At 45.2% G+C, this 23,830-nt stretch overlaps 1 protein-coding gene across 4 annotated transcripts in view; it reads left to right on the plus strand.

Annotated features, from left to right (window-relative positions):
• The window catches only part of samd12 (sterile alpha motif domain containing 12), a 54,155-nt gene extending 30,735 nt beyond the window's left edge, over positions 1-23,420 (plus strand). For 2 of the 4 annotated variants that reach the window (XM_086136851.1, XM_086136848.1), the window contains exon 5: positions 12,762-14,133. In XM_086136851.1, coding sequence (XP_085992977.1) covers positions 12,762-12,793 — 32 coding nt within the window. In that variant the 3' untranslated portion in view covers positions 12,794-14,133. Of the gene's footprint in view, positions 1-12,761; positions 14,134-22,740 lie in introns of those variants that run through there. The other 2 variants (XM_086136850.1, XM_086136849.1) reach the window with 2 other exon arrangements.
• The last annotated feature ends 410 nt before the right edge of the window (positions 23,421-23,830 follow it).

The following is a 23,830-nucleotide window of genomic DNA, read 5'->3' on the forward strand; positions in this document are numbered from 1 at the left end:
GGTAACAAAAAGATCTCGTCATTTACTTCACATGACAATTTGACATTTCGGTACAGATTTTAGTAAGGATCATGCAAGTTAACACGCATGATTTTCTTTCGCGGGCCACTTCAAATGATGTGGCGGGCCAGATCTGGCCCCCAAGCCTTGTGTTTGGCACCTGTGACCTAGGCCCTTGCGGCAGTTGGCTAATACGCACACATGATGCAGCAGCGGGTCTCCAGCAAAAAAAAAAAAAAAAAAAGACTTGGCACGGGCTCAATTTTTATTTCATTATCCATCGTGTGTAAGGAATCCCTTTGCCATGCCTTCACACTTAAGAGACTTAAACAGTGATTAGTGCATCGCTGGCAGCCTTAACCCAGTTTCAACAAGCGCTCGCAGAGACGCACTAACTATTCATTTGCTGTCCAATACGTGACTTTCCGTTTACCTCTACCCTCCTGAACTCCAGATTTTCCACTTTTTTTTTTCAACACGCCAATACATCCCCTGTCTTAAATTGTCTATACGAATTCCACCTCTCATAGGGCGGACCACAATTATGCGCCATCTGTGTGTGTGTGTGTGTGTGTCTGTGTGTGCGCGTGTGCGTGCATCTCGTCATTCACTCTCCAAGCCGGAGGCTGTCCGTCATTACTACGCGAGGCCCGGGGTGCCGCAGATAAGTGTCGCAGGAGCCTCTGTACTTTTGCAGGCTCGTGTTTCAGTTGAGTTTCAATTAAGGGGAAGTGGCCCCTGGGAAGGGAAGCGGCGGCCGCGTGCGGTGCTGCAGGCAAACTCGATTCCCTGAAACTGATTGAATGGGTCCACGCTACACAACTCGACTGACAGTGCTCGGCCTGATGGAAAATTGGGGGACATGGGCACATGGTTGCAAACGCCAGTCAACGTGTCTGCACATGTACAACACAGAAAAAGGGGGGGGGAGGCGGAGCACTGGTTCTGTGTTGTTCCACCTTAAGTTGAATGTATGCGGAGATTTGCTAAAAGTTATTAATCATGGAGTGGAATCGCATTTTTCCACTCTTGTTCCTTAGTGAGTGTACAGGATACTTGACTGTCGGGTGTCATTTGGTCTCCACTTCCTGGGAAATTAACATTCCCGTGCCTTTAGCCCGTGACTCGTTCCCTGAAACCTTTTTTTTTTTCCCCAGAGATCGAAAAATAAGTTTGTTTACAGCCTTGCACAAAAGCATAAATGGAATGAGTCTCTGAGGGCTGCAACTTCGATCTGAGCCATTTCTCGGGAGCGCTTACCTGCTTATGTGTAGGTCTGATGTAAAAGTAAATCGGTATTCTCTCTCATTAGCATTGGGTGCCTGCCCGTGGTGGAACTTTCCAGCCCGCAACCCAGCTCAGGCTTGTTATTTAGCCACCCGATAAGCGTGACCAGATCATTTTTGTCTCATGCCAGAATTTCCAGCGGTCATTTTCAAAGTGCCTCCTTTGTTTGTTCCACTCCTTTCCTCGTTGCTTCTACCTCGGTACAGAACGTCCGACCAGAAGTGTTTCTGCACCCTCTACCTGCTTTCTACTCACCCCGAGTCGATAGGTAGCGATGGGAGACTGTTCTAACCTTTTGGTTTGCTCATGATTCAATGCTGCATGGTGCTTCATGATGCTTCATTTGCTGTATCGCGCCATCAAGCAATCAAGTAGAACTTCCGTGATCCGGAAATTAGGGCCACTCTTGAAACGTCACCGCATCATGCCCTCTTTGGGGGTATTAAGCCCGAATTTCAAGGTTACACGTGGTGGATGTGACGGTTTGCTCATGGTTCAATGCTTCATGGTGCTTCATGATGCTTCATTTGCTGTATCGCGCCATCAAGCAATCAAGGAGAACTTCCATGATACGGAAATTAGAGCCACTCTTGAAACGTCACCGCATCATGCCCTCTTTGGGGTTATTAAGCCCGAATTTCAAGGTTACACGTGGTGGATGTGACGGGAGACTCTTAAGAAATGGAGCACCGTGATCTAACGCCACAGAGAAAGCTGTGAGACAATTTTCAAACCGTGATACTTTTCATTTACTTTTTGCACATTGTCATTGTGTGCATATTATTTGGCAGTACTTTCACAGAACTCAACTTTTACTTTTTTTGGGGAGGTGGGGGGAGGGGGGGATCCGGTCATTGTCTTTGTTTTACGAAAGCCTCTTCCCTAGTACTGATTACATTTAAATTCCACTCTTTCCTCCTACACCTTCCCTCTTCTTAAAAAAATGACGATGCTGGTCGTAAAACTGGATTTTTGGAGAAAAGGGAAAGCGAGCCAGGCTCACCATGGCAACAACAGCGACGCTTTTCTTGCTGGCATTGCGAGTCCTTTTGTACCTTTTAAGTAATTGTTTTGACCGCCCACATTTCAAAAAATGTACCGCCTAGTGGAGACATCATAATGTACGTTTTCTCATTTGAGAAGGAGTCTAAATAAAGTTGCGGTGACGTGACAAATGGCAGCAGGGGGCTTGTGGCAAGAGGCGCAAACACCATCATTAGCTAGGCCGCCTGTTGTGACTTTAAAGGTGATGAGTAGCTGACGATAAAAACGCGAGACGGGTTTGACTTGCATGCGGCGAGAGATTTCACGTCAAAAAGAACGGAACAGCCACGGCTGGTCATACAGCAAATGTTTTTTTCACTCTTTACATGGGACGAGGTAGTTAAAGTCAATTTGGATCAAGTCAGCGCTTTCCCGCTCTGGTGTGTGATGAACGGTGCTAATTTCTTCAATTCTCCTGCAAGCACAGCTGCTTTTTGATGATGTAAACACCTTAGTTTATCACGGCCGCTTTCAAATCACCTGAAGTGGCTGCTTGGGTAATTAAGAGATGGCGCCGAGGGCTTATGATCGCGTGTGCGCATTTTACGACTTCTTACTGACACAAAGAAAACTAAAAGATCAAAAATAAAAATACCTTCCCGGCAAAACTTGAACCGGAGAAATCTTCTGACATAGTTTTGGCATTTTTTTTGGTTCTGTCCGTTTTGGCACTGTTTCGGTCCTACATTGGATCTGCCATTCAGGTGCACTCGTTAAAGACGTCAAATCAGCCGGCGCAATTCGTCTCGGGTTTGATCATTCACATTGCTCATAATAAATTAATCGACCTGTGTGTACTCCAACCCCAATGTGCAAAATGGACGCCGGGATGTATTGCGGACGGACGCAATCCTGATTAAGGCCGGTTAATAGATCAGCTCCCACGTCTTGTTTTTGTGTACAATCAAGTTTTCATTCATTTTGCTTACAACGAACCTTTTCGTTAAATCAGGCCCAGGGTGTTGATTAGCCTTGGCAGGCTCGCGAGCAAATCAGCGCCGTATCTGAATGCTGATTTTTGGCTGCGAAGGAACCGGGTCGTCCCCAAAGTCGTCCGCCGTAATTATTCAAACGCAGCCAACCGCACTCTCAACAGAATGCGAAAAATGACAAACCTTCAAAAGCGTCTCCGCGCGTTCTTACGGAAGCCGACAACAGCATATTCTCCTGCACGAATGGCGGCTCATCCCTCCCACAAAAACGAACAATGCCCATTCGCCGTCCTTTTCAATTCCTCTTGTCTTCCCTCTGCTTTTTGTTCCCGTGTTGTTGGCCATTGTTAGCTGCCGTCTCTTCATCTCCTACGCGCCGAGGCCTGCATTCAGCCATCCATCACGCGAGCGCAGTCGCAAGTCAAACAAGGAAAGATAAAGAGCCGAGCGCCCGTAATTCCGATGTGTCCGTCAGCTGGCAAACGTGTCGCAATGCGCTCGCGATGGCCGTCGGTTTGATCGCTGGTGGTTTAGTTGCCCGAGAGCCAGCGGGCGGCAGCGATCCGTGAAGACAAATTCATTTTCTCCTCCATTTGGTAATGAACAATAAAACGCCTTGCTTTTTATGGCGGCGAATTTAGCAAGCGATTGTTTTTACCCGTGTCTGCGAGCACAAAAGGTCAAGTAGATTTTGTTTTAAGTGCCTTGCGCTCGATCAGCCAGACGAGTGAGTTACTACCTAAAGAAGCATTCAGACAGTTTGCTGTATTCTTTTTTTTTTTTCTAGACCAGGGGTCGACAACCCAAAATGTTGAAAGAGCCATATAGGACAAAAAACAAATATGTCTGGAGCCGCAAAAAAATAAAAGCCTTCTATAAAACTTACAATGAAGGAAACACATGCCGTATGTATGTAGGAGACTGGACTGTCTCAGAATTGTTTGTTATTCATTCCTTTGTTGTGTGTTCACAAACGCCCCCACAGAATTTATTTTGTCATTTCCTCGCTTGATTTTTTTGTTTTGGTGCATTGTTTTCGCTTTTCTTAGTGTCAGTGAAGTGATCACTAATTTCCGTTTTTCTGAGGCTGTCTTTGAACGCCTCTCGAGTCGAACGAGAAGAGAGAAGGCACGGAGTCGGACGCAAACGTGTCTGTGTTTGTCGAGACTGTTGAGAGGAAAAATAAAGTGTACGTTTTAAAAAACCAACACCACAGGTCTCCTTTTTCGGAGCTGCAACATTTATCAATATCTACTATCCAAATCTTTTTCCACTTTCAAACATTTTTTATAAAGCTCCAGGGAGCCACTAGATGTCGCTAAAGAGCCGCATGCGGCTCTGGAGCCACGTGTTGCCGACCCCCGTTCTAGACCGTGCCCGAATCATCGCCGAAAATAAATTCTGCTTTCGTCTTGTTCCTTGATTTATTTCCACGCTGTTCTACTGGCGTTCGCTTTCACTCAAACCATCTGTCTACTCAACCAAGTCCAAATATTTGTCCATTGTCTTGTTTTCAAATGCTTTGTATTCCACCCACTACGGCCGGTCTCTCGATACTTTTGTTTTTTTCTCTCTCGGCACTCGTCTCCGTATAGTTCCTTTTTTGTCCTGATGTTGTCATCTCCACGCAGCTCGGGCGTTATCTTTGTCCTCCTCTTCCATACACTTTGTATCATCACGCGATCCGAAGTCACGCGGGGGTTTTATTCTGTTCTCCGGAAACAGGCACTTTTTGGATCTGTTAACAGAATCGTGTCATACATCCGCAGATGTAAAGTTCCATCCTCGTGTAATTCCTTCAGCGTGCTGAACAATCTGGCGGATATGAACTTTCAGTAATATGTCCGTTTTGGTGTATTTATTCTGTGTCAAGTAGATGAAACCAGGTGACAGGTTTATTTGTGGGGCCTGCTCGCAGGGCTCTTGGGCAATTAGTCATTTGTACAAACGTTGCCGGTCTTCGCTTTCACTTCCCGAAATGACTCTTCTCGGTTCCGCATTGCGTTTTGTTGCAAGTGTATTGACGTGATGCACTATTGGGCGTTTTATATCGCAAACGTATCACATGGAGGAAAGTTGAAATTGATGTAATGATGCAGGTTCTGTTCTGGGGAAGCAGAGCGAGACACCCAATATATATACTGTATATATATATATATATATATATATTTGTCTAAAGTAGCAAGACAAAATTAATATTCTCAAAAGAGCAACATGGCAAAGGCGAAACGGAACCGTGGCAGGTTCGCTGGAACGTCTGGAGCAGAACAAAGTTCCTCGACAAAAAAAAAAAGGCCAGACGTTGATTAGCTCAGATTTTAAGAGAGTTTTTTTTTTTAAAGCACATCATAAAAATGTGAAACTATCAAAATGTCACCGCAAAAAAATATAAAAATCCAGTAATTGCCTGATTATAAAACACTCCTCAGTTACTTACATAAATAAGTTGTCTGCTTGGTTATGAAATGCCCTCTTCTTTTTTTTATCATGGTCTGTGTACTTTGCACATGAAGATCTCCGCAAAGCATCTCCAAATGGATCTTTAAAACACCACCCGTGATTTGCTGCAGTGAGGCGGATTAACTAATTGATTCCATTAGCACCCCCCCTCCTCCAACCCCTCTATTTCCCAATGCCTGTTGACCCAGACGTATTATGAAACCACAGGTAGGTGCCGAGGAAAATGTTTACCACTGATGAATAAGCAGCGGGACGGTATGCTGTGCAGTTTGCCGTTGCAAGCCCAGTTGTGTAATCTCAACACACGCGGATGTATAAAGCCTACTGTGTCCACGCCGTGAGGCATGCAGGGACACGGCGCCCCATTTCAGCCTGATGTGGGGCAGCAGCGACGCTTAATGAACGTGTATCGTATTCACAGCAATCCCTCGAGTCCCTTCCCAAATCCGCAGGTGGGGTGCGATTAATATTCATCACTGTACTCGCCGGGACCTCCGCACCCTGACAGTAACACTACATACATTTACACACAGTCGGCTTGGTACGACGCATACTTAAGGGCGCTGAGGTTAAGGTGTCTTCGCTCAAGGGCGAGGCGATGGAACGGCGGCCCGGCTTGATCCCCGTGGGGAAAGCGGGAGCCTCGTCGCATATTCAGAGCTCCAGCTGGTTAATGTACATTTAACGCCACAGAGTCAGCGGGGGTGGGGGGGGAGCACGCAGCACATACAGAATACACAATCAATAGTGAGTTACTGTGAAGCTGTGTGGATGGGAGCGACCGGATCAGCATTTTTAGACTGTACTGTATACATGATTAATTCATTTTATCAAACGTAATAAAAAAAAATTTAAAAAAGAAAAAAAAAATGGAGCAGTGTGTCAAAGTCGAGGAGCGGGGGCCAGATCCGGCCCGCCACATCATTTTATGTGGCCCGCCCCAAAAAATTCAGCTTCCATGATCCTTGCTAAAGTCTGTACCGAAATGTGAAATTGTGATTGCGTGATTTAAATTTAAAAAAAACTGTCCGTTTGCTCACTATTCTTTTTTTGCTTTTTAATCACAACAGAGCGATGGATGCAGCAGCCTGTCACCATGGGTGCGTCCAACTTTTTTTCTTGGTCGCACGAATGTTAGTTGCAGCAACGTTTTTTTTGCGCACATAGCATTCGCAGAGATGCCAACCTATAGAAATTAAAATTTAATTGAGCGCAGGATCCCAAACATTGAGTGCCACTTGCCATTCTCATGTAAAGACATTTTCAAGGACCAAAATCAAGACAAATGATTTTAAAACAATACAATGGCAATCACATTTTGGTTTAGGATGAATGTCCAGCATATTCAAGCGGTTTTGTGCCCTGCATGATTTCTGATGCTGGATTAAATGTATGGTCCATATTTTGGCCATAATATCGCCTTAGAGAGAGAGAGAGAGAAAAAAAAGGACATCTTTGTCATAGCACCTCAAGAAATAACACTTAAATGTCTCTTCACAAGTGCTTGCACAGATGCACTTGCCCACTCATGAAAAAAAGACTCACTGTCACACTCCCAAACACTTTAACAAGTACGACCAGCTTGATATGCACCGGCGGCACAAATTGTCTGCTTCATATCTTATTTAATCACCAGACAAGCACATTAGTTTAGACTCCCCGAATCCCAGAGACACTCGAGGCAAATTAACGTGTTTCCAAAAGTTTTTAATCGAGCAAAAATTACGATTTCCTTTTCATCATGATTATGTTTGTCCCAGGGAGCACGCCTTGATTTCAATTCACCTTCATTTATCGGGATCATTTACTCCGTGTCTTTGCATTTGGGATTGGAAGGGTTTTATCGTGCTGCGGCATACTTTTCCTGCATGAAATATTGACACAATAATATGTGCGTTTTTCGAACCTTTGACAAGTGCAATAAGATCCTAAAAGCTTTACCTGAGTTGTCAGTATGCCTACGAAGGGTTCCAGTGCAATGCTCTCCTTCAGTTTAAAATCTTTATGTATACAAAATAAATTTACTGACCTTCAAACCTGCACAGACATTAAAAAAAAACAACAACTATGTTCTTGTTCCAGGTTAAATTTAATGACTGTGCCGATCCTAAAAGCTATTAAAAGGTACCGTGAAGTCTACCATCAATAATTTAGAAGTAGCTCATAAATCAATTACCGTCGCATCGATTTCTCCCAAGAATTGAATCATTTGATAGTGTGAATAGAAAAAATAAATAAATAACACGCAGCGCTGCCTCTTCACCGTAGAAAATCTGACTTGCCATAGGAGGGCAGAAATGGGAGCGGGACCAATGAAGTCGTTATGGCTGCCGCAAAAGGAAATAGTTGAGAGGTTTATCTGAACCACAGCGCCCTGTGAGGTCAACAGGGGCCAACGGTGTCGTGACCTTTGGAAGCCGACGCAAGTGAGACAAAATCCGAAAGTGAAAAGATGAGTTCGAATTTCTCTGCTCCCGTCGTCTTCATCCCCCCTCCCCCCCGTTGTCGACTCATCACGTTTCTGCCGAAAATGGGACTCGCCATGCTACAAAGACTGATGATCCCCCTTTTAACCTTGACGCTCTTCCTTCCTTCCTTCCTTCAAACCGCGAGCCGAGCCTTCTCGTCTTGTCGCTTTCAAGTCCTTCTCATAGCATCGCGTTTAAGTGTGATGATCTTTTAGCGTGCACCGTTCAAATCTTTTCCTTTAAGGGTGCTCAAAAGACACTCGACAGATGTATCCCAAGGGCAAAATGGAGATCGTTCTTGTAACACATTTTCGGGGGGTTTTTTCCCCTCCTTGTGAATTTTACATTGGCCTAAAAGCTGATCCTTGAAAAAAAGATTCACGTGGACCTGTTATGTCCATCTGACCACCTGACCTTTAAACCCACTAATCTAATCCCCCAACCCCATGGCAGCAACATTGACGTGGCAGAGATCAATGTCCTCCTTGGTCCGTTTTAAGTGACTGTCTGGAACCACTATTGTATTTATTTTATTATTTTTTTTTTTTTTAATCATCAAACAGGCCCAAGTTATCGACCCAAAATGTGTTTACAATGCTCTCGATTTCCAGGTGTTAGTGTTTTCATGTGCAACAATCTCCGGCAATTAAAATATCCCACATCATCCAATTTGAATCTTCATTTCAAGCGAATTGACATCAATCCATCGACTGCTTCGAACCAGGAAAATGAAACCGTATCGGACGGTCCCGCTTTTCCGCAATCTCGTCAAAGTTACCGACTATCTGAGAATGCGCGAATCTGATTTTGCGAGGGGAAGAGTGCAAATGTATGTCTAACGTATATGTAGCTGCACTCTCAGGGAACACATGAGCGGGGAGGCATAGTCAAAACTAAATAAATTATCGCGGAGCTATTTTTAAGCAGAAGTGTAAATGCGGTAATCCGGAGAGCTGGAGCCGCAAAGAGCCAACAAGACAGAACAGAAGCCACTTGGGGAATACAGCTACAGTATGTCGTTGTGCGAGTCTCTCGCTCTCTCTCTCTCGCACTCTCTCCATCATACCGTCCTCTTTTTATTTCCATCCCTCTTTTTTTCTCCCTTTGCCTTTCATATGGTAAAAACCTCTGTTTTGCTTTCCGAGTATATTGCTTATCCCTGAGCCCTCTTTGGGGACTATACTGACTCTGTTGTGATAAACAATAACAGACCTTTCAAGAAGTCCCACAAGGGGGAAATATGGTTTTGGTGCAAAAAAACTTTTTTTTTTAAATCAGGAGGGTCGTTGTGGTGTACGCAAACAAAAATAAGAGATTTGTAAAAAAAAATTGGGTCATATAGAGCACAACAACCTGCTATTTGAACAAGGGTGTTTATAATGTATATATATCCGTTCTATCCACTGTGTCAGTCCAAAAGAACCTCGACGGTGAAGCATAATGGCTAATGAAATTAATTTCCGCAAATTCCAGTCGAACAGTTTTCAAGTGTCCAGTATGGACATAAAGTGTAAACAAATTTAACCCTTCAATGCACCCTAACCCGATAACCTGATAAGCTGTCCACTATAGTAACCGCTGTCCCTCAAAAGGTTGAGCAGGTTTTTTCTTCCCTTAAATCAAATATCCATTTAGCTGATTTGCAAGACCTGTTTTAGAGTCATACTTTTTTTTTTTTTTTTTTTTTTTTGCATTCGCAGCAGTTGCAGCCAACTAAATCTGTAACAAAAAATAAAACAATCACCCAAAGCCATATCGACACACACTCTTATACACTGGATTTTATTTTATTTTTTAAAGCACAAACATCAGTGCACGTGCCCCACAATATACCAGCCGTCTTTTAAAATGTTCCAGTTTTTGGCTCCCGTTAAGCCCCCGAAGGACACGTCGGCACTGTCAGGAGAGCGATACTACAGAATCGCGCAGCACAGTTAAGAAATGGTACCGAGCTGTGTGTGCCGCTCCCCTGCTGTGCAACTAAAAGCAGAAAAAATATGGAAGCAACAATTTTGGATGTGTGTGCGTGTGTGTCACTTATGTCGCTAAATAAAAAAGTCACAGACAAACTCGATCGGGAGATGGTCTCCGTGCAGTTGAAACTATTGCTGTGCTATTTCCTGCCATAGCTTGACGAAATACAGGGTACCGTATTTAGGGTGTATAGTGTACCGCACTATAAGGCGCACCGAAAAGTCTTCCATTTTCATAAAAGCTCCCAGCGCCTTAAAATCCGGTGCACCTCGTGTCTGGCCATTACGGTAATATGACGACCTGAAGATGGCTCCTTGCTGGAGACATGCTTTCAATGTTATAACTTGCTGTTGGTTCAGTGAACTGTGTCACTGCTTTATTAAATAAGTTTTTTGTTGCAGCTCCGAAAAAAGGAGAGCTGTGGTGTTGTTTTTTTAAAACGCACACTTTATTAACTCATTCAGTACCAGCCAATTCTGGACCAAGTCTGAAAAGACGTTTAAAAACGTCTTTGGGAGTGAATGAGTTAATGGTTTTCACAGTCTTAACAAATACAGGTACGTCTTTGTCCGTCTCCGTGCCTTCTCTTCTTTCGTTCGAATCGAGAGGCGTTCATGACCGCCTCAGAAAAATGTAAATTAGCTATTCCTTTAATGAAACTACGAAAATTGAAAATAATGCATCAAAACAGAAAATCAAGCGAGGAAATCACAAAATAAATTCTATGCATTATTTTCAATTTTCGTAGTTTCATTGAAGTAAACGTTAATTTACGTTTTTCGGAGGCGGTCATGAACGCCTCTCGAGTCGAACGGAAAGAGCGTAGCTCCATCTAGTGGATGCATTGTAGATTGTGCTTTATAATCCAGTGCGTCCGATATATGAAAAAAATGACAAAATAGGCCATTCATTGAAGGTGCGCCTCATAATCCAGTGCGCCTTTTAGTGCCGAAAATACGGTCCATTTAGTACGCTAGGCAGGGCCTGCAATTCACTAATTTAACATCAGTAAGAGCACATAAAGAAGTCGATATTAAGCGTGTCCTTCCCCGTCTTATGCTCTTTCATCTGTAGAGGCTCCGCCCCCACACACATTTCAAATCCAAGAAAGTCCACGACGAATGTATTTATGATAGCGGGCTTCCGATTTATTCAGCAGATTACAGTGATTATGTATAGCAACAGAGTCATTTACACTTGACTGTAATAAAAGCGAAATGATGATGTGCCCTTTTTTTTTCTTCCTGGGGCGCTGTGTAAGGTAACGGCTGTGAAATGGTCAGCTTTTATTCATTGTTCATTTTACAGCAGCAATCTCTCATAATATATCCTGGCGTTCGTTTAGAGACTGACATTGCAGCCTATCCTTGATACTGATGTGCAAAAAAATTTGTGTGAGGAAGAGTTGGAGAGAGAGAGAGAGAGAGAGAGAGAGAGAATGCAAGCAAAATTAAGATTCACATCACACTACTTACTGTTTGGAGAACAGTGTAATTGTGTGGCCTCTTCACTCTGCGGCTGACAAAGCAAACCTTCCTTGAAATGAAGCTGTAGACAAGAAAGGCCCCAGGCAGTTTTTCCAGTGCGGCCTTTTCAATTGCGCAACCTACTCTGCTCGGCAAAGCGCAACGCGGAACCGCAAAAACGAGTTCTTCTGTTTAGAGCCCCAAATGAAACCGTAGTTGGGTCATAGAAAATTCAAGTGACGCGTTAAATATCATTTGTCACTCGCTTCTTCATACTGCTGTGTTCATCATGACAGAGATTTGTATGTAGGACAAAGAATATATGTTTGTAAGTATAGTTATATTGTCTGTCTACATGTGCTGCGCCACGGTTTGTAGTCAACTATTTGTCACGCCGAAAATTAGGCTGTGGATGCTAATCATCGGCATAGTTTGTTACGCATTATGTTGTTCTCTTTGTTTGATGTTTAGTTCGACTTCAACTGGGACTCGCTTCAAACAGCTTGGTCTGTTTTTTTTATTTTTTAAATAAATTGCAAATATTGCCAGTCAGTCGCCACTCTCGGGCGACTGGGTGGACTCAGACTCCCGAGTTTTCCATTCTGCCAACCTTGAAGTCCACACTTTGGATAGTATCGTGACTAGAATGACTGGCACACACGCCTGTTTGTCGTCATTGCACACACCGACTGAGTTTTCAAGCGCCTTTGCCGCCGCGCCGCTCTCACCGTGGCGCCCGCAACCACAAAGACGCTACCCGCATTGATTTACGATGTGCCATTTTCTAATTACGTACGCGTGCTTTTGATTCGCTCTTTCTCTCTCTTTTCATCCCGTTTCTCTTATCTCGCCGCTCTCACTTCCCAAGTTTTCTAATTCCATCCCCGTGATCCGTTTTTATGCTTCACTGTGCCCATGCTTGTTATCTCAAGCCCCGTATTTAATTATATATATATATTTTGGCCTGTTTGATCTCAAATTCAAAATTTCCTCTCTCATCCATGTCACTTTCGCTGATCTCGTTGTCGACACTGTTTTTCTTTTCTTTTTTTTCTGAAAATGTAATTTCCCAGAGTTTCAACAATACCCTTTACTTGTTTTTGTGTGTGTGTGTGTTTTTTCTGATGCAGGCTCCCTGGAATGCGCCCCATCTTCACCATAAACTAACGGCGTATCGACAGAGGTACGCAAATGACCACCGCCGTGGCAACCTCAAACCAGACCACCTGTTTGTGATTCCCGGACCTCTTTGTGGACTTTGTGCAGCTCTTGTGTCGATTCATCCATGGCGAGCTTGGAAACAATCTCATTCTTCTTGAAAATCCTCCCCCACGACTTCAAACGTGATCTTTTCCTTCCAAACCAAACAACCGCGCCGGCATTCTGGAATCTGACAAACAGTTTCCAATTCGATCCAACAAATATCACCAGGTAGTTCGAAAAAAAAAAAATCGACATTTCCAATGCAATGAGAGCTATGATTATTCCTAGAAAGAAAAATAAAAGTCATTTTTCAGCAAGGTTGCATCTCTCGCAAGCGCACGGTACTTTATATATTGTTGCTGGCCGTAATTCATCCCCAAAAGGCGATTTTTGCTCTTACAGTAACACTTTCAAGCCACTTCTTAAAACTGTCACTCAAACTTCACGGTAGCACTTGAAGGTTTTATGTTTCCCCCCACCCGTGGGAAGGCTGGTCCTAATCCAACTTAGGGCTTTTGTGAAGTGGCAAGACAATTACCGCTCATAAATCCTTCATTCGTCGTCTAATTCTATCCTAATAACCGCGAAAAAGGGAGACGCACTTTGCACTCCCTTGTCCGTGTGTCCCTCTCCCTCAATCTGTGCGTACGGTAGACGCCGTCGTGTCAATAGTATGACAATGCCCCAAGCACATCTTGCACTATTTATTTTCTGCACTCCTCCCCTACAAAAAAAATGGACATTTAAATGAATGATTTTGGAAAAAACAAGCATTGAAGGAGAAAGTACCATGAGAAGGAATCCCCGTCCAAGTTGGTAAACAGACAACTAACTAACCGAGATGCTCTGACGAGGAGACAAAAAAAAAAAAAAAAGACATCGCTGACAATTTTTTTTTTCCTTGCCACATCTGCGTATAGCTCTTTTATTTCTTGTTTTGTCAGCTTCTCTCTCTCAAACTATTTTTAGGTGAGCTATATCGAAGATGGCAAGGATGGGGAAACGAGGTGCGACGGCCGCGTCTGTCATTGAAATGTCGGTTTTCTTCATAAAAAAAAAAAAAAAAAGATCTGTTCTGTCGATGCGAATGACGGCCAATCACTGTTATCTTCTTGACTAACCCTCAAAGCGCACGTCTGTCATGAAACCAAACAGCTCTGTCTTGTCTGTGCGTGCGTGGACATTCATTAAATGTAGCCGACGGTGTAACAACTTCTAAATAGCAATCGCAAATATTGATGTACTGGAATGATGTTTACATAAAAAAAAAAATTAAAAAAAAAGCTGACAGCAAACCAAGTCTGTGTTAACATTTGCTGCCCATGAGAGCGATTGAAATTGAACGGGATTTCATTTGCGGACAGGTCGCCTCTGTGTCCGCTCATTCAATGTTGGGATATAGCAGCTGCGGACTAATACAACAAACACCCGAACAGTATTGATTAAACCTCGAGGATTACAGAAGCCTCAAGGTACGTGTGGATGTGTTTCCGTTACGCCGCAGCCGATGGATTTTGGTTTGGGCCCAAAAACGGCAATTCACTCACTTGAGACGACTTCATCAATTCGTGCAAATAGGCTTAAGATGGGCGGGGTTGGGAGGGAGGGAGGCGGGGTGGGAAAGGGGGGGGGTGAAAAGACAAGAAAATGATGCTAAGAAATCATGCAGCATCTTATTTGTATAATTCACTCATAGTCAGATGTGATTTTAAATCGAGCGGAAAATGAGACAAAATGAGTTCCTCTGTGAACGTGGTGACTCAGGCTGAGCTGCGCTGTGTTTGTTTGCCGATTTGTGTCAGGCCGTTCCATTTCCTGTCCCAATGTAGGCTTCCCTCCGAACTGTACTGAATACTGCAGCACCAAAAAAAAATAAAATAAATCGTCTCGACATGAACCACTACACCTTCCTATTTACTGACCATTTAGAGTTTACGATTCCGAGACGTACGAATCTACAACCGAGTGAGCCTGTTTGGACCGTGACCTTAGCGTCCCTTTTCATTTCTTTTCAGAAGCTACTGACACACAAAAAGGTTGTGTGATTAATCCTGAAATGAAAAGAATATTCTATTATGAGGACGAAATTGAAAGTATGCTTTGAAAAGAAGCGTGTGGGGGTGGGGGTGAGGGGGGGGGCTGTTTTGGAGCCCACAGCGAATGCGCGCTGTGGCCGGGGTGACAAATGTGAGGGATGAAGAGAAAGGGAGACATGACAGAAAAAAACTTTCAGTCCCACTGCCTGCTTTCCTCTCCGGAGATTTGTGTGCCGCATTTTCGTTTTCCCATGTTGTCTTTTCGTCCTCGCACGCATGTCTGAAATGTTACTCCTCTTTTGTACCGATAGAAGCAAAATATTGAAAATGGCTCTCCGGAAGAGGAAAGTTTGCGTGTGCATTTGTTGTCAACCCGGCCTGTGTCATCTCCAGCCTCCCCACTGTTTTTTTTTTTTTTTTTTTTTTTTTGCCTTCGTGAGACTTTTATCTTTCGGTTCGTCATCGCTTTGCCTTTTTTGTCCTGCCGGTTGTCTCTCATCTCTATCCTCTACTTTTGCATCTCGCCTTTCCCACTGATCCCTTCAATATGTCTGTTAAGAAGACTCCTTTTTGTTTTGGTTTTTTTTTCCGAGCGCGCTGGATGTTGCTTATTTTGGCAAGCATCCGCTCAAGTCTCGGTGGGCTTTGCGTGTCAGCGTATCATTATCATGACACGTGTCAGCATCTGCGTCTGGAGGCGTCAGTTATTTATTACATTTTTTTTTTATGTGTGTGTGTGTGTGTGTGCATAGTTATCGCGGCAGAACTTTGCACACATGCAAGTGGGCATCAGGAAAGCGTCTCCTCCAACTGAGGAACTTAAGCCGCCTTATCGGGGGGCTTCTTCGCTGCGTGTTGATTCTGTCGAGATGGAGCTGACATCCACCCCGCCTGTGAACTCCCCGGTCGTCCCCCCCCCCCCCCCCCCCCGCCAGCCGCTCGTCTCCAGCAAGATAGTTTTATAGCGAGGGTTTAATCTTGGCAGCTTTTGCCGCAACCGGTGTCAGCACTGCAGAGGATAATGCTCACCCATCCCTCCTGACTTTCGGTGGCAGCCGCTTGAACTTTTGAGAAGGGGGCGGGGCACTGCTGCAGGTTGCTATGGGGCTGCTATTGTAGCGCTACCATATGAGCATGCGTGTCGAGATAATTGCGTGTTATTGATGTATGTTGCGTTGAGTTGTGATATTTTTTATTTTTTGGGCAAGGCTGCAAAATGTCGTTTCATTCGCGAGCCTTCCCAAATGGAATGCTGAGGTGTTTCGGCGGGGCTGCCAATGAGCCCACTCTGACCTCCGGCGGGGTTTTTGACGGCCGCGAAATAACGGCCGCGCCTCCCACGGCGCCGGTTCCGTTCGGCTTCCCCCCCCCCCCCCCCCCCCCCGTATGTTGAACCATGATGGAACACGCCGCAGCAGACCCCCTGGAGGCTTAAAGCCAGCGGGCACCCCCCCCCCCCCCTCCACGATAATGGAGTGGTGCTGTGAGCGTGCTCGTTAAACAGGCTCTGGTTCCAAGGGCTAATGACGTCCACTGGCATGTTTTTCCTTTCTCCGCCGCATCGCTCAGCCTCCCATCTCCTCTCGTTTCACTTTCACTCCACCTCCCAGCATTCCTTTTCTGCCTGTGCCTTTTTTTTTTTTTCCTCTCAGACTTTTTAACACCATCTGCATCTCGCCTCCTCCTCCTCCTCTCTCTGCCTCCCCCTCTGTTTGGATGAGTTCTAGTGGAGTAGCGGCGTGTGGGGGAGGGAAAAGGGGGGGGGGGGGTGAGAGAGGTTCTGTCACACTTGCCTTCTAATGAGCAGTTTCTCCGCATGCCGCCAGTTCTGAAAGAGCCAAAATAGCAGAAACATTTCACTCTGCCGGGGCCTTGATCTGTCAGCACTGAGTGACTGCTTTTATGGCTTTAATCTGGATTGATCCCATGTTTGGGGACTTAGCGAACAGGAGAAGTGATGTAACATGCTGCCTTTGGGAGAAATTGATTAATCTTGTTTTATGTTGCTCGCAGGGGAGGGGCAACGAAACGTGGCGCTACCCGTTTTCCTCAGGGTTTCAAGTACATGTTTTTTGACGGCCTCCTCTCTTTCAACCGCCGACGATGAGTTGATATTCATTCGGAAACCGTTCACTCACTGTGCCCCCCATCCCACCCTACCTACGTGGACCATGTTTTGAGCTCGGGGTATTTGCAGCATCCCGGCAAATGATTAACATGAATGACCTGATTTGGACGACATGTATTGAACCTTGAATGTTAAGTTTTCTTTTGATGGCGGCGGCACCCGCGGCGGCTCCTCTTGTTTTCTGTTGTCTGTTTCAGAGGGAGGAAATTTCATCTGTGCTGTATGTTACAGCACATTTGACAATAAAGTTGTACTTGACTTGAATCAAGCGTTCCATTTTCGAATCCTTAAAGCTATTCGGTGAAAAAAAATAAGTATTATCCATCCATCCATCCATTTTCCGAACCGCTCGATCCTCACTAGGGTCGCGGGGGGTGCTGGAGCCTATCCCAGCCGTCTCCGGGCAGTAGGCGGGGGACACCCTGAATCAGTTGCCAGCCAATCAAAATAAGTATTAGTCATTGTTTGTTCTTTTGTGTCCTGAAAGCCTTTGTTTTTGTTTTTTTTTATCGGCATATCCTGATTTTTTTGCGCAAGCGAAACACTTGCTGCACCTTTTTGGAAATTTGGTTGACTGCTCTGAGTCATTGTCAAGGTGTGTCCTTTCAAGCACGTCGGATAATCCGGTGGATGAAAGTCTTAACTTTCTTTTGGCGTAAGGTAGCCGGCTCGCCTAAGGCGAATTTTGGCAAGTTTGATCAAGGCGCAGGCAAACGGATTGGCGAGCGCCCGCGGGTCTTGTGCGTTGAGATGTTTCATAAGCGCTCCTGGCGTGGGTGTTTTTCGGAATATTTGTTTTTCTTTCGGGGTTTCGGTATTCTATCTTTCGATCGTGTGTGCATACTTGAGGGGTTTGCGCGTGAACGCGGAGGCACCAGAGATGCGAGATTAGCGCTATCCGTATAAAATCTGGAATTTTATCCATTCTCATGCCACAACAAAACCGCACCGATTGGAAGCCACCGCCCACCAAATCACGTTGATCTCCTGAAGATCAACTTCTCGTTGCGTTCTTTTTATCGGAAACTCATGACGGCATCACGTGACTTTAACCCTTTCATGAACCCTGTAACCCGATAACATGATAAGATGTCGTGACCGCTGTCTCGTAAGGTTTTCCGGTTCTGGTAGCAATGCTTGAGCTATTTGCGAGGCTTCGTTTGCCGTGTTGACTGAGATGGCAGGTATATCGATTGAGTTGGCGTTTCTCTCTGGGGGGGGGGTGATGTTGGAGCAGTGTGATTGCTGTTGACACTCGCCTGTTCGGGCTCCAATAGAACCAAACCTGCCAAGTGTGTGTCAACGAAGGAGTTGGTGGGTTCATGCGTGCGGGCGCCTTTTGTGAATTTCTGTCATCTTGGAGTTGCGGAGCCACCGGTTCCATCTGGCAACCTTCGCTTCCAGTGTACTCCATGGTGTCAAACTTGGCGCATATTCTCCACCGTGACAGCTGGGATAGAATGCCAAGCAAGGTCCCCGGAACACAGAAATCCGCTGCAGCATGGTAGACGTCGACAAATATGTCCAGACTGTGAGAGGGCGAGGATTACTGGACGGGATGGGAAAAGAGCCGTATGCCCTTAGCGAAAGCATATATCCATCCATTTTCCGAACCGCTTGATCCTCACTAGGGTCGCGGGGGGTGCTGGAGCCCATCCCAGCCATCTCCGGGCAGTAGGCGGGGGACACCCTGAATCAGTTGCCAGCCAATCGCAGGGCACACAGAGACGAACAACCATCCACGCCCACACTCACACCTAGGGACAATTTAGAGCGTCCAATCAGCCTGACATGCATGTTTTTGGAATGTGGGAGGAAACCGGAGCACCCGGAGAAAACCCACGCAGGCCCGGGGAGAACATGCAAACTCCACACAGGGAGGCCGGAGCTGGAATCGAACCCGGAACCTCTGCACTGTGAAGCCGACGTGCTAACCACTCGACTACCGGGCCCGAAAGCATATATCGGACCTAAATATGTTTCATATTCACGGCATGGATACAAGTCTGAAGAGGTAATGCACAGTAAAAAAAAAAAATTCAAACTTGCATCTCACAAACTCCGTGCAGAGCCACGGTGACCTTGCACCTTGACCGATGAAATGTAATCAGTTGTCCCTCGTTTTCATGTCAATGTTTGCAAATTGTCAAGCATTCAGTGAGGTCACGGTGACCGTGATTCTGTTTCATTATTCAGGCAAACGATCGTTTAAAAATGTAGAATCGGACTGAAAAAGCAATCAAGAATGTTTTTTTTTGGGGGGGGGGGCATGCGAGGTAAGACGTGAGCTACCTTTTATTTCTCAACATTGCCTTCCAATGTCTTCCCTAGTGGGTTCATGTTTTTATAATGTCGTACTGTGAATTACGGAAAGCGCATGTCAAGCTGCCTTGCCTTTTCAACCCCCCCGCCCCCCCAAAAAAAATCCCAAATGTCCTACATAGCATCACCCTTCCTGGTACGAATAGAAAGTGCATGAGCTCAGAACAAACTTTTGTTGTGGAGCTCTTGGTAAATATTCAGCACAAGTACAACATGTACGGAGAGTCTGGCAACCAGCCCAGTGTGTGTACCCCCCCACCCCCCGCCCCCGCGCCCACCGCGCCTCTCAACTGGGAGAGGCTCCAGCTCCACCATGACCCTAATGAAGACAAGCGCTATAGAACCTGGTAGATAGACATACGCAGAGTGCATGGTTCTATTTAAGGCCGCTACAATCTGCCTAGCAACTGGGATCTTTCTTTTTGACACATTGTCACCGTCACATAAAAACACCAAGCAAGCAAGCTATTTTAACGTCGGGTTGCGAGCAGAACGGTGTTGCACTTATTTCGGAGTAGGCAGATGCTCGTGGACTCAATATTATAGAAAAAAAACCTTGTCCATTATTTTACAACATAGCCTTTCTTTGGTCGGCCACAAAGTTGAAATAATGCGACATCATTTCCGCGCCGAGATACAAGCCAAACAGGATCAATGGGACCTTCGAAATCAAGTAATCAACCTATTTCCAGCTCAACTGCAAGATGGGAGTCGACCTATGATCCATCCGCAAAGCATCGAAAACATTGCCGCCGCCGTATCTGGCGAGGGGAGAATGTGGCTCGGCAGGAACCCAAGCGCATTAAAACTGCAAGCGCGTGTTATCACCGTGATGTGTTTGGACAGCTCGACGTCCCCCCCCCCCCCCCCCCTCAATATTAAACTCGACTGAATTCCGGAGTAAAAACAGCTGGGCTGCGAGGTTCCATCCACATTTCAGGCCTCGCTCTCTCGATCACGCACGCTCGCCGACAATCGCATTCGTGCACATTGTCGAGTTCACGAGGGCATTCCATTTTGACGCGGGCGCCGCCGCCCACACGTTCACCGTGACCACCGGCCTTAAATCAACAAAGTCACGTGGAATAGGACATATTATGGGGGGGGGGGGGGGGATGACTTTTTATTGTTTGTGCGCAAATTGCTGGGGGTCTGAAGTGGCTGGCCACTTTCCGTGTGTGACATTACAAAGTGAACCAAGCAACGTCCGCTCGCCGCCTATTTCTGAAAAAAAAAGTGTGTCGGTGAGTGAGGGGCTCTTCAATTCTGCCCCTTTTTACTGCATCTAGGTTACACTGTACCCAATTCCTACCATTCTGTTGCTCTACCACCCCACCCCCAGGCCTCCACCCCCCTATTTGGTCCAGACATGTAGAGCAAAAAGAAAAAAAGTAATTACAAGTACATGCTCATTCAAACTTCTTTTTTCTTTTTAACTCATTCACTCCCAAAGACGTTTTTAAACGTCTTTTCAGACTTGGTCCAGAATTGGCTGGTACTGAATGAGTTAAACATAAATAATGAAACACGAGTGCCCGTGTCACTGTCCCGAAGTTAAATGGCACATATATGATGTTGTCATGTGGGGAGTTTTGCCTTTAACATCAAAGCTGCATATCATTATGGTCTGTCTGATGTTTGCCCGTCTCAGGGCTGCAATGACGGATTTCTTTGTCGGCCTGTCAATTCATCACTCGAGTGTATATTTAATTTAAATGTCTATGTGGGTGGCATTTTGAGCATGACATCAACCCCTTCTTGGAACTTGACGTGGAATCTCATATGCATCTATTGTCTACCCCCCCCCCGCCACCCAACAAAAAAAAAGTTCTTTCTTATTGTTGAAGTGTCAATCAGTGAATTTCTCAATACAGAATAGTTGTGGTGACTTTGTCCGCATTTCTAGGGAACAGAATTTCAAAGTAATTTCCTTTTGGGGAATGTTCCAGCCTGCCTCGGGGATGTGCCGTATGCGCCTACGGTACGGGCTTTTAAACATGATCCATTTCTTTTTTCTTTTTTTTTTACTGCCTTTTTACCCTTCTGTGTTTATATTTTGTATTTTCTTTGTTCTCATGTACATTCATGGGCATAGCCATTTTTTTTTTGGTCCACATCCCCCGAAAAGTAGCTTGAGAGCCTTTCATTTCCTTTTTCATCTGCAGCAACCTCAACTGCGATTTCATTTTTCTACGAAAGGCATATTAGACCAACGCTGGAAAGAATCAAACGTGCAGGCTCCGTTTATGAGAAATAAAATTGAAACGCTGGGATCCCCCCCCCCCCAAAAAAAAGAAAGAAAACAATGACTTCAGCGATGGAAATTGAGCTATGGGAGCTGCTCCGGATTGTGTCAGAACTCACCCAAGGACGTTTAGTCAAACGCCAGCCATGTTCAGTCCACAGAGTAATTTTCATGCTAATGCTAAGGATTAGCGAATCCTGATTCAAACCCTGTCAGCTTGAAAAAAAAATAAAAAGCCCGGACTCTTGCTACACCAGGGAGTAAATAGGCAGACTTCAGATGAGAGGTTGACAGCACCTAGACAAGATGACTCTTGCGCTATTGCAAAAGTCAACCCCGCTTTGCTCATTTTTACGAACGAGGAAACGAGAAGCAGTTTTCTGGCTAGCAAGCCAAAATCTTCACCTTTCCACAATTTATACTTTTACCAAATGCACAGCGCAGGCTTTCTTTGCTTTTCCTGAAGTGAAGAGATTAAAGTAATGTGAACATGCCTTACGGGGGGCCGGTGTAAAGCATGAGCGATTTGTTCAAATGCCCTCGAGAATAACTCAATGTTAGCTTAGCGGAAAAGGGGAACAAGTGAAACAAGTGGGTGAACGCTTTCCAACACCGCTATTTGGTCGGTTTACCCGTGTGAGTGGTTGGAGCTTCTGTTCGTTGATATTTTGAGCGCAGTTAGAAGGGCGCTTGTGCCGTTGTGGGCGTGAACACAGCTGATTAGTTTCATAGCCAACGGAAGTGCCTCCTCTCATTCCGTTTAAAGTCGTGCGAGATGTGCACAATCTTGAGAGCCTCACCCAAACAACTATGGTAGTTCCCGGATGATCCTCCAAACGCGTTGCCGCTATTTCAAACAAAAATTGCGTCAGGAAATCAATCTGTTTTGTGTGAAGGACTTTGAGGTCATTTCAAAATCCTGTAAATGTGTGATCGGCGGGGACTTTGTCACCATACAAAGTGCTCCGAATGTTCAGTTAGTTTACCGTAGGCGATAGTCGTCGCATACACACAGACCGAAATGACCTCACATACACTTTAGTGGACTTTATTTACAAGGTCTGCAGTTCTCCTTTTTACTGTCTCTTCCCTTCTACTTGTTTTTACATTTCAATGTCCAATAATCCCCCCTCCCTTTTTGCTCTTCATGCTCTTCCTGCATCTAAACAAATTAGGAAGAAAATTAGGGAGGAGTGTCGGCCTGATATGGAGTGACAAGATGAGAGAGAATGATGAATGAGACCAGATGGCCCGGATTCCCCACGACGACGCAAAAATCGCCCTCCGGTTCCCCAAATGCAAACACCGCAGGTGAAACGCTTCATAACAGGGATTGACTCCAAACCATCTCAGGTGAATTAGCTCTCAAAACGTGACTCATCCGTGCCCTAAGCACAAATTCAATGTAAATGTGAAACATAAAACAAAAAACAAAAAAATGGAGGACGGGCAGGATCTAACATTACATTACAATTTAAAAGTTGCTGGTTGTCAATGAAACTTGCTAAATGAGTACCCGTTAAATGACTTAACTTGAAAATGTCAGCAAATGACTCTTTTTGACAATCTATAATTCCAATCTGGGCGAAATGACTGCACTGTGCTTTTCCGCAGCCTACAAAGCTGTCTCCAAAAGCAAACCGGGTATTACCGTGGCGGTTTTCCCATTGTGTGTAGCTTTCATAGCCGGAAACGGCTCGAAAACCACGATCCCGCAAAATGAGACCACACCGAGATAATTGCAGTCCGCGGAATCGAAATGTGCTCATCTGCAGGATATCATCATGTGAGGATATGACAAGAGTGTAGTGACAGATACTTTACATGCAATAAAATGTCCGTCTGGAAACCACCAAGTGCTGTACGGTCTCAGTCCACTGTCACAGTCGAGCATTGCGGGAACAGAACAATACAACCAAAACCTCATAAAAAAAACAAAAAACAGTGAGGCCTTCTCTGCTGACCCAAACATCAGAATCTCATTCTTCAAGCCAGAATCTCAAACTTCAATGAAGCTGTCAGAATTCAATTCCAACAATCTTCTATCTTTGTTTCATAGTTTTTTTTGTTTGTTTGTTTTTTTGTCCTATCAGATTTCAGCTTCGATCTGTTGCCATGTAGATATTAATTGCCCCAGTGCCTTCAGAATCCCGAGCGCTGGCGTTGTCGAGCGCACGCGCGCGGTTGACATCGCCGTTCCGTTACAGGGAAGGACGACGTTGGACATGATTTTCAAATTTTGTTCTGAAGGTCCATCGACGCAGA

The sequence above is a fragment of the Hippocampus guttulatus genome, chromosome 18, assembly GCF_054856545.1.
Source record: "Hippocampus guttulatus isolate MCC_2025c chromosome 18, RoL_Hgut_1.0, whole genome shotgun sequence".
Taxonomy (NCBI): Eukaryota; Metazoa; Chordata; class Actinopteri; order Syngnathiformes; family Syngnathidae; genus Hippocampus; species Hippocampus guttulatus.